Source organism: Entelurus aequoreus, linkage group LG07 (genome assembly GCF_033978785.1).
Source record: "Entelurus aequoreus isolate RoL-2023_Sb linkage group LG07, RoL_Eaeq_v1.1, whole genome shotgun sequence".
In the NCBI taxonomy this organism is placed as follows: domain Eukaryota; kingdom Metazoa; phylum Chordata; class Actinopteri; order Syngnathiformes; family Syngnathidae; genus Entelurus; species Entelurus aequoreus.
Window position 1 is genome coordinate 35599839 of NC_084737.1, and position 11283 is coordinate 35611121.

An 11283-nucleotide genomic window follows, 5' to 3' on the forward strand; every position below is an offset into this window, starting at 1 on the left:
TATATATATACGTTTCTTAATAAAACAAACTATACGATACATATTTTCTCCTATCTGCAATTAAATAAGGGAGCAGGGTTTTGTTGTTAGACGTATAAACTACCTGGCAACCCCAAATCCATGTCGTCATTTCCGGCGTTGAGCGCAATGGTTCGCTTGGTTTGCTGCCTTGTGTCGCCCGTATTCAAGATCAGGTCGTTACAGCAGTTATAAAGTACTTAGCTACTCTCTCTTGGAATTACCCGCCAACACCATGAGAAGACGTCTTGAAGAAGAAGTTAATGTTTTTTAAATGCCAAAAGACTTGTAGCTTATATCTGAGTCGGAACAAGGTGAATGCGGAGACGTTTGGACTGACCCGAGGAGTGGAAGACGGCGCCTCAAAATGGCAACCCCCTATGTTACAGATGAATCTGGTAGGCCTGGTACATGTGGCACAGCCGTGTCAAATACATGTCAATCATGTCCGTTAAATACCAAATATTAAGCAATTGTTTTCTGGGTCAACCATCTTACTTCAAGCTGCTTGGTCTTTGGTGGCAGCAACGGTCCTGCATTGTTTTCACTCAGACGTTAGCAGCTTGTTAGCACGTTGCTATCTCCTCAAACATCAGTTTGTGCACTGCATATATATATATATATATATATATATATATATATATATATATATATATATATATATATATATATATATATATATATATATACACACACACAAGACTTACTGCATTTTCAAACACATAACGAAAGTGTGCACAAAAGTCAGAGCCGACAACGGAGATAATAAGTATATTTTCAGTTGATTAAGCGCAATGGAACACTCTCTCAACGCAGCCTTTGTTTTAAGTAAATAGCTTTCCATGAACAACCATAACTTATCATTAAAGTCATCATTAAACAACTGTTATCCTCATTCTCCACGAGGGGGCAGCATGTTTTTAGACAACCTGATTCAAAAAAGCATCTCACGAGAAGGAGATGAAGTACAGCATTTCAAATGTTTAATAACCAAACCTGCTCAGTCGCCTTGTGGTTAGAGTGTCCGCCCTGAGATCGGTAGGTCGTGAGTTTAAACCCGGCCGAGTCATACCAAAGACTATAAAAATTGGACTCTATAGAATCTCCTCTCTGGTCAACAAAAGCACCATGAAGATTCTAGCGGGAACTCTTCAACCCTTTTTCGATTACGCTTGCACCTCCTGGTACCCTAGCACCTCCAAAACCCTCAAATCTAGACTCCAAACATCCCAGAACAAGCTAGTCAGATTACTTCTAGACCTCCACCCCAAATCACACCTCACTCCTACCCACTTCTCCAAAGTGGGCTGGCTCAGGGTGGAGGACAGAGTAAAACAACTTGCACTGAGCCTAGTCTATAAAAGCCGCTACACCTCTCTGATACCGAAGTACATGTCAAACTACTTCCTTAACATAAATGACCGCCATAACCACAACACCAGGGGGAGCTCCACTAACCACGTTAAACCCAGATTCCGAACTAACAAAGGTCTTAACTCTAAGGCTGAAACGACGCATCGACGTAGTCGACGTCATCGGTTACGTAAATACGTCGATGCCGTTTTTGTGCGTCGACGCGTCGCATATTTACGTCACACTACCGTCATGGCGAAGCGCAAAGCAGACGATCAAAGCAGACGATGCGAGCGGTGCGAGCGAGGGGGAAAAATCACGCCAAAAGTCGTCAAAAGTGTGGAAGTATTTCAATACACAGCCTAATAATGTTGTTGTATGCACACTGTGTCGAGCGTAAATGGCCTATCATAGCAGCACAACGGCTATGAACGAACATTTGAAAAGAAAACCATCAACCATCAACTAGTCAATCGTCCGCGTGAGCATACGTTGTCATCATTACACAAAAACATGAATGTGTCATTTGTATCTGCTAGGGGTGTAACGGTACGTGTTTTGTATTGAACCGTTTCGGTACGGGGCTTTCGGTTCGGTACGGGGGTGTACCGAACGAGTTTCTAAGCTAAAGCTAACTTTAGCTGCTAAAGTCTTAACAAGCTGCTTCGTTCCTCCTGCCTCTGTCCAGCACGCAGCATTGTCCCACCCACACAACCATCTGATTGGTACACACGAAGCATTATCAGCCAATCAGCAGTGCGTATTCAGAGCGTTACCAGCCAATCAGCAGTGTGTATTCAGAGCGCATGTAGTCAGCGCTTCAGCGTCGAGCAGATAGGTGTTTAGCAGGTGAGCATCAGGCAGCGGACTCTCCCCAAATGATAATAAACACCTCCCAGTCAACTACTAGTAACATCACTATGAGCCCGTTGACCTTCTAGAAACTTAAACTGCAGCTCAGCTCACTCGCAGTCCTGGCTTGAGGTGAAGGCTAATTACCTCTCAGTTCCAGCCACATCGACCCCTTCTGAGCGCCTATTTTCAGCTGCTGGGAATATTGTAAACAAGAAAAGAACCAGAGCATGTAGACATGCTAACCTTTCTTCATTACAACTGTTAGTCACTCACTGGAATGAGTAGAATTGGTTATTGTGTACTGTGTTGGACTGGATGTTTATTTTGCACATTTTAAAAGCAATACTTAATGTTTACAGTGCTCCAGAATATTTATATTGGCACTTTTTTGTATTGGATGTTTATCTTTATTTTTGCACATTTTAGCAAATAAGCAATACTTTCACTTTTGTTGAAATGTTTACACTGTTGTTACAGAATATTTCGTTTTACACTTTTTTGTATTGGATGTTTATCTTTATTTTTGCACATTTTAAAGCAAAATAAGCAATACTTTTACTTTTGAAATGCTTATACTATTGCAGAATATTAAGATTTGCACTGGATGTTGACTTTTATATTTGCACATTAAAAAGCAAAAAAGCTACTTTTAATTTTGTTAGAGGTTAAAAGTTTTAAATGTTTACATTGTTACAGAATATTTAGTCATGTTGTCAATGTTGACTGAGTGGCCATACTTCTTTTTTTTTGTAAATAAAAGCCATGCCTTTTGAACTGGCCTACATTTATTTTTTCATCTTCATTTTGAATAAAAAAATAATCGGTAAAAGGAAAAATAATCTATAGATTAATCGAAAAAAATAATCTATAGATTAACCGATTAATCGAAAAAAATAATCTATAGATTAATCGATAGAAAAATAATCGTTAGCTGCAGCCTTACTTAACTCATTCTCTTTCTATGCCACATCAATATGGAATGCACTCCCAACAGGTGTAAAAGAAAGGGCATCTCTATCCTCCTTCAAAACCGCACTAAAAGAACACCTCCAGGCAACTACAACCCTAAACTAACACCCTCCCCTCCCTTCCCCTTCCTCATCATACCTCTTCGGATTGTAAATAATCAAATGTAAATAATCAAATGTAGACACTTTTTCTTATAATTTCTGATCTCTCTCTCTGTGTCCACTACTTGCTGTACATATCCTACCAAGTCAGTACTACACTGTTCCAATGTGCATTTCTCTGATGATGCAATTGTTGATGACTGAAGTGTTGATACCAACCAAACCTAAGCCCCCCCCCCCCCCCTCTCCATATCCCACACCCCGGATTGTAAATAATGTAAATAATTCAATGTATATACTCTGATGATTATCTTGTGTGATGACTGTATTATGAAAATAGTATATATCTGTATCATGAATCAATTTAAGTGTACCCCGACTTAAACAAGTTGAAAAACTTATTTGGGTGTTACCATTTAGTGGTCAATTGTACGGAATATGTACTTCACTGTGCAATCTACTAATAAAAGTTTAAATCAATCAATCAAAGACCCATTACCTCCCTGCTTGGCACTCAGCATCAAGGGTTGGAATAGGGGGTTACATCACCAAAATGATTCCCGAGCACGGCCACCGCTGCTGCTCACTGCTCCCCTCACCAAATGCAGAAGTTAATTTCACCACACTTGAACTTAAATGTAGACTAAACTGGAGTTTGATGAGATATCACACTTCAGAAGTGTGACAATTTTTAAGACATTTATTGAAATCTGATGGTTTGCACAAGGCAGGTAGCCCGGTGCAAACAAAGCAGCTATTGGAAGTTAACGATCTGAACTTTTTTAGGATCGGTGTTTAGCTGGAGCGTATTCCAACTGACTTTGGGCAACAAACGAGTTACCCACTGGACTGGTCACGAGTGAATCAGTGCACATTTTTTCAGCGGTGCCATTTCTACATACAGCTACAAAAAGTAAAAACAATTTGCAATAAATAATACATATTGTGAACATACAATTGCACCATGCATAGACAAAACCAAAACACCCTCTGCCCTCTGCAAGGCTCCACGCCATCGTCTGCTGGCGTCTGATGCATGCTTATTCAGCCAGGCCGACAGAAGCTCGTTGACGCTCACGCTAGCTTCAAAGTACCGTCTCTTCTTCCGCATCTTCTCCGATCTCTGGGTGAACAAAATTATGTTTTTCATACACTGTGCATTTAGTGCAACAACAACAACCATGAAAGGATTAGCCAGCAACCTCGCCTGACCTGAACTCCATAGATTCTTTATTGTCAAGTGGAAGATGATAGAGAGAGACAGACCCAACAAGCAACATAAGCCCATACATAAAAGAGATCATGGAAAATGAAATGCTATGGTGGTTGGTATATGCCTGTTGAACCAGTGAATGAAATCATTTTATTGTCACATAACATTATTTTCCTTGCTCTTTCCTATCCTCTTTTTGTTTTATTGATGTTTCCTTTTTGCTTTCATTTGTTTTTGCCTTTTGGTTCGGGCCCCTTTGGGACTGCGCAACAAGGGGTGACTTCTGCGCTGCTTTTTGGTGAATTTTTCGATCTGCCTTAGGGAAGACTTTTGGCCATGGTAATTTTTGCACCGTGGACCAGCTGCTGGCACTCTGCCACACTGAATTCCGCGTGGAGAGACTGGAGGAGATGCGGCGGAAGAGACAGGGTGCTTTGGAGCTAGCGTTGAGCGTCGGGATGGACAAATTTCTTTTGCCCTGGCTGAAGAAGCATGTATTGGATGCCTGCAGATGCCAGAGGGTGTTTACTTTTTGTTGTTGTTTGTCTTTGCAGTCATATGTGCACAATATGTTTTTTGCATTTAAAAAAAACAAACTTTCGTAGCTGTATGTCGAAATGGCGCCACTGAAGTAGCAGCTGCTTGCATAATCTCTGTACTTTGATGTCTCCCTCTTGTTTTTATGTACGTTTACCTTATTTTATGGGGACTTCTTGTATCTGTACTACAACCAAATAATTCCTCCATAATCTTCCTATAACGCCGTTCCTGTTTTTCTTTAGGAAAATACATTGCCGCCACTCAGCGACCGGACGGTTCGTGGAGAAAACCACGGCGGGTAAAGGACGGTTATGTCCCCCAGGAGGAGGTCCCAGTGTAAGTGAGCGTGACGCTTCACCAAATTGTGTAGCAAAAGACGAGGCCTATTATTTTTTACTATTAACATTTCCTCATTCTGTTTCAGGTATGAAAACAAATATGTGAAGTTCTTTAAGAACAAACCAGGCCTTCCGCCAGGGATGAGCTCATCAGACGCTGAAACACCAAAACAACATTCAAAAGTTCTGGGCTGCGTGGACGGCGACACAGCCGGTCTCTCCAAGTCGGCCAAACGCAGCATGAAACGTAAAGAAAAACGAAAACAGCAGCAACAGCAGGAGCCGGAGGAGGACGAGAACGAGGATGTGTCGTTGCTCGCAGATGCTGTCGAGAACGCCATCATCTCAGCGGGCAGCGAGCCTTCCCACGAAGCCAACAGGCCAGTTGTGGCTGCTTGTGAAGTGTCGTCAGACCATTCCGACGCAGCAGAAAAAGCCAAGAAGATTAAGAATGTGAAAAAGAAGTTGAGGCAAGTGGAGGAGCTGCAACAGAAAGTAGACTCAGGGGAGGTAAAAGAGCCAACGCCGGATCAGCTGGAAAAGTTAGCCAGGGCGAATGCTTTACGAGACGAGTTAGAGCAGCTGGAGCACGACTCATGAAGCACTGAATGGACACTTGGACTAAACTCGGTCAACTTCATACTGACACAAAGGAAACTGAGCAGCTATGATTCCAGCCTCCATTTAAACGTCTCCTACCTATGTGGACTTCATGATGAACATCAAGTCGGACCATCGTGGATTGTTAACATTTTAGACACTGATGCTCATTTCCGAACATCTTTTTTTAAAAACAACTTTTGTTTTTTTTCCATTTTTTACCTTTTTCAAGAACATGTTTGTGTTCACAAGGAAATATAGTTGTTGATCTGTGTGCTTTTAGAATGATGACAGCCAAGGCATCATCTCCACCATGAATTAAAACTACAAGCTGCAACAAAACAATTGTGTTCTGCTTTTTTAGTCAAAGTGGACACAAGCAGCAGCATTATCCCCAGTGAAAGCAGCACGGATTAAGATTAGGATTTATGTTCCATCCATCCATCCATTTTCTACCACTTGTCCCTATCCGGGTGGCGGGGGGTGCTGGAGCCTATCTCAGCTGCATTTGGCTGTAAGGTGGGGTAATTGGTGAAAATTGAGAAAAACTGGCAAGACCTTTGACCTCACCTAACTTTAAGGTTTTGATCTACTCTTCAGTGATAATTGATCAATAAAGAAACCAAATTGTGTGTCAAACGTGACGTTTTATTTAACACAAATGATAATTCTCCTTACTTTTAAATTGTATATGAGGGTGTGGGAATCTTTCTACTTTCTAACCACCCTGGTTTGAAAGTATGATGTTTTAGGTAACTTATTCAGAAGTAGTTTTAAACCTACTGTAATTTACATGTAATTCATTTCTATAATAACCTGACCATCACTAGGAAGAAATGATACTGTACTTTTAGATGCGGTCTGGATCGAAGTACTTGTGTATTGATTGAAGTCATTCAGAAAACTATACTTGGATTGTTTAGGATAGGCTGTAGTATGATATGATATACTTCATTTATTCCACAATGGAGAACTTGTGTGATTGCAGGGCAAATACAAAAAGTCCACAAAAATAAGATAAACAAAATAGAACCATTAAAGAACAAAAAATAAATTAAAAGACCACAGAGCTTTTGCAACCAGCTGACAATTCACTGGGACCATTTGTACATACAGCTGCAAAAGTAAAAAAACGAAGAAAAAAAAATGCAATAAATAATACATACTGCGTACATACAATTGTACCATGCATAGACAAATAACAAAACAAAAACACCATTTCAACACCCACATATGTACACGGTGGTCTCTGCAGTGCTCCACGCCATCGTCTGCTGGGGTGGGTGGCAGCATAGCCCCAACAAAGCAACCAAGAGAGTCTACTGAATTCCTAGGCTGCCCACTATTTCTCGACCAAAGTCCGGTCTGTGTGATGAGTGAGAATCCATCCAGCGAAAACCGAAGTTTCCGATACATGCTCATTCAGCCAGGGCTGTGTGAAGCTCGTCCATTCAGCTGCTCACCGCTACCTCCGTAGTACCGTTGTTGTACCGAAATCTGTGTCTCTTTCCCCACATCTCCTCCGGTCTCTCCATGTGGACTTCGGTGTGGAAGAGAGCCAGCAACTGGTCTCCGGTGCAAATATGGCCATGGCCAAAAGACACACCGGAGATGGATCCAAAAGTCCACAAAAATGCACCAAAAAGCAGCGCAGAATTCACAAAAGCTTGTTACGCAGTGCCGAAGAGGCCCTATCCAAAAGACAAAAAAAACCCCACATGAAAAGCAGAGGGAAAAATAAATTTCACGAAGGAGGACACACAAGAGCACAGAGCTCCTGCAACCAGCAGCCACTACAGCGGCGCCTTCTTTAGAAATGTCATAGTGTGTGGAACTGTGGATATTTGGTAGCCCTGGATAAAACTCTCATTTGAAATGAGCTGCTAAAAAATACCCAGGTTCCTCTTAAAATAATGGCAATATTCACATAGTTTTAATAAAACAAATGTACTTTCCACTACTGCCTAAAAGTATGTAGTATTCATGTTTAAAAGCAGTGTGCAATCACGTTCTCTCATTATGGCCACCAGAGGTCCCCAGAGAGTCAATACTGTCCCAATGTAGGGCAGGAATTTAGTGATGTCACAATACTTATTTATTGTAAGACAAAAGATGCCAATATAGAACATAAGGAGGCAAATGGGATGTTTTTATCTCGATATTGGGTATTACACCAATATGCAAACACAAGAAGTTATGTTGGACTTCAAGTTGAATGAAAACCAACAAGACGTAAGGTCCATGTGCTATATGCGCTCATAAGATGCCATTTTAGCAACATTTGTAGATGCATTTAGCAACATTTGTAGATGCAAAGCACACAACTCCGACTGTGTCAGTGAAAGACATCCTGTTTCCCCAAGTGCAAGTCAGTGAACATGACTTAACCAAGTGTTTGAAGCTGAAACATACATTGTTGCATTTTAGCCTGGAAAGCATCATAGCATGAACAGCTGCTCAAATATACAGTATGTATTTCATATTAACTGTGTACAGCTGGCCCCCCTTGTCATTGCAAATATTAAAATAGCACTGCTGTTCATTTCTGCAATACGTTTGTGCTGTAAAAAAATGTACTTTTGAACAAGTTTTTTGACCTAATTGTAAAAAGTGATAAGGATTTCACAGCATTTTGCAGTATTTTTTCACAGTAAAATACTGTAATCCAAATTCCCTGCAACATTCCAACACATTACTTTACAATTACAATAGTCTTGTATTTCCCAGAAATTAATAGCAATTTATTGTTATTTTACATTAAAAACTGTATTTTTCGGAGTATAAGTTGCTCCGGAGTATAAGTCACACCGGCCGAAAATGCATAATAAAGAAGGGAAAAAACAAATATAAGTCGCACTGGTGTATAAGTCGCATTTTTTGGGGAAATTTATTTGATAAAACCCAACACCAAGAATAGACATTTGAAAGGCAATTTAAAATAAATAAAGAATAGTGAACAACAGGCTGAATAAGTGTATGTTATATGACGCATAAATAACCAACTGAGAACGTGCCTGCTATGTTAACGTAACATATTATGGTAAGAGTTATTCAAATAAATATAACATATAGAACATGCTATACGTTTACCAAACAATCTGTCACTCCTAATCGCTAAATCCGATTAAATCTTATATGTCTAGTCTCTTACGTGAATGAGCTAAATAATATGATTTGATATTTTATGGTAATGTGTTAATAATTTCACACATAAGTCGCTCCTGAGCAGTGTTGGGACTACCGCGTTACAAAGTAACGCCTTACTGTAACGCCGTTAGTTTCAGCGGTAACTAGTAATCTAACGCGTTATTTTTTATATTCAGTAACTCAGTTATCGTTACTGCATGATGCGTTATTTTACGTTATTTTTTTATGTAGTATCGGCTAGAAACTGAAGATCTGAGTGTGTTTTGTGGCAGCGCTGCGGTGGGAAATAAAGAGGCGTACGTGCTTTGGGTGGGGGCGGGGGGGGGACTCTCATACCGTAGTTGAGGAGCGCAGGGGAGACGTTCCTTCGGGGCTAACAACCTTCACTTTACCCGGAAGTGGGTCTTTACAGCTGAGGGTGAATGACGAGGCCGGCGGTTTGTTGCAACTTTGTGACTTTATTGGACGCAGCCCTCCACCAAGTTAGAGAGAGCACTGTCACGCAAATGTTCTTCCCATCACAAAAACCTTCCTAACCCCCATTTACTTCCGGGGTCATTTTCGCTTACGTCAGTTCCTCTTACGTCATTGACAGCGATCGTTAGCACTTCGTTTGACTCTTTTTTATAATACAGCGTTAACAAAACGTCTGAATTATCAACAATAATGTTGATTTAAAGTACAGACATTTAACATTATATATTAATTAATATTACTGAAATGTTTCAACAATAATGTTGATTTAAAGTACAGACATTTAACAGTATTATATATTAATTAATATTAGTGAAATGGTTTCAACAATAATGTTGATTTAAAGTAGTACAGACATTTAACAGTATTATATATTAATTAATATTTTTTGCACGTTACCACGAAGACAGAAGTTCGCAGCAGCGGCCCTAACACTCCGCTTGAAATGTTGCGAAGCCTGCTGGTGTTTGACATAAGACCCCTGGGACAGATAAAGACGAATATCATCCAGTGACACCACCATTTTCAGGAGATTTGGATTTATCGATCGCTGGCAATGACGTGAGAGGAAAAGACGTAAGTAAGAGGAACTGACGTAAGCGGAAATGACCCCGGAAGTAAATGGGGGTTAGGAAGGTTTTTGTGATGGGAAGAAAATTGGCGTGACAACACCAGCAAGCACTCACTGTCGCCGCGGTCGCTCACTTCTCTCGCCCACTCACTCACTGACGTCATTCACCTCACACGCTGTCATATCTTAAAGGGCCACACACACACACACACACACACACACACACACACACACACACACACACACACACACACACACACACACACACACACACACACACACACACACACACACACACACACACACACACGCACGCACACACATGAACGCTACTATCATAACAACTAACAAGACATCAAGGCGAAGCCAAGAGTCGATTTTTTTAACAAGGAGAAATTCTCAATACTTTTCTTTTGTCGAGCACAAAGAAAATAACATTTTAGTTAAATGTAAGTTGTGTCTTGGATCAAATATCCTATCTACTTCAAGTTCAAGTTAAAGTGCCATTATGTTGCAGCTATTTAAAATAGTTTTGTCAATTTGTTCTGGCCAGAAACAAATTGGCCTTTGAAACATATCTTTGTCTTTGTGTGTTGTATGTAGACCACATTGTTTGTGTGTTGTATGTAGACCACATTGTTTGTGTGTTGTATGTAGAGCACATTGCTTAGCAGAGTTCAGTGATGCAAATGCATGTCAAGTTGATCAACACATTGTATTATTCTCTAGTGCAATAACAGTACTGAAATTAAGGCTAAAGGGCATTAATGGGAGCTTTTAAAAAATAAAAGAAAAAAAGAAGTAACTAGTTACTTTTCAAAGTAACACATTACTTTTTGGTGTAAGTAACTGAGTTAGTAACTGAGTTACTTTTGAAATGAAGTAACTAGTAACTATAACTCATAACTGGTTTTCAGTAACTAACCCAACACTGCTCCTGAGTATAAGTCGCACCACCGGCCAAACTATGAAAAAAACTGCGACTTATACTCAGAAAAATACGGTACTGTAAAAGTAATGCAATTATGAGCCAGCAATTTGCTGTGAATTCAATTAACATTTTTACACTGCGATGATGTCACAAAGCTCCCCCAGCTTGTGCAA

At 40.3% G+C, this 11283-nt stretch overlaps 1 protein-coding gene across 1 annotated transcript; it reads left to right on the plus strand.

Moving 5' to 3' along the window:
• Window positions 1–117: 117 nt before the first annotated feature.
• Window positions 118–6618, plus strand: pym1 (PYM homolog 1, exon junction complex associated factor). Its single transcript, XM_062053381.1, has 3 exons — window positions 118–416; window positions 5292–5385; window positions 5474–6618. The coding sequence occupies exons 1-3, from the start codon at window positions 386–388 to the stop codon at window positions 5985–5987; spliced, it is 639 nt and encodes a 212-aa protein (XP_061909365.1). The 5' UTR covers window positions 118–385; the 3' UTR covers window positions 5988–6618.
• The last annotated feature ends 4665 nt before the right edge of the window (window positions 6619–11283 follow it).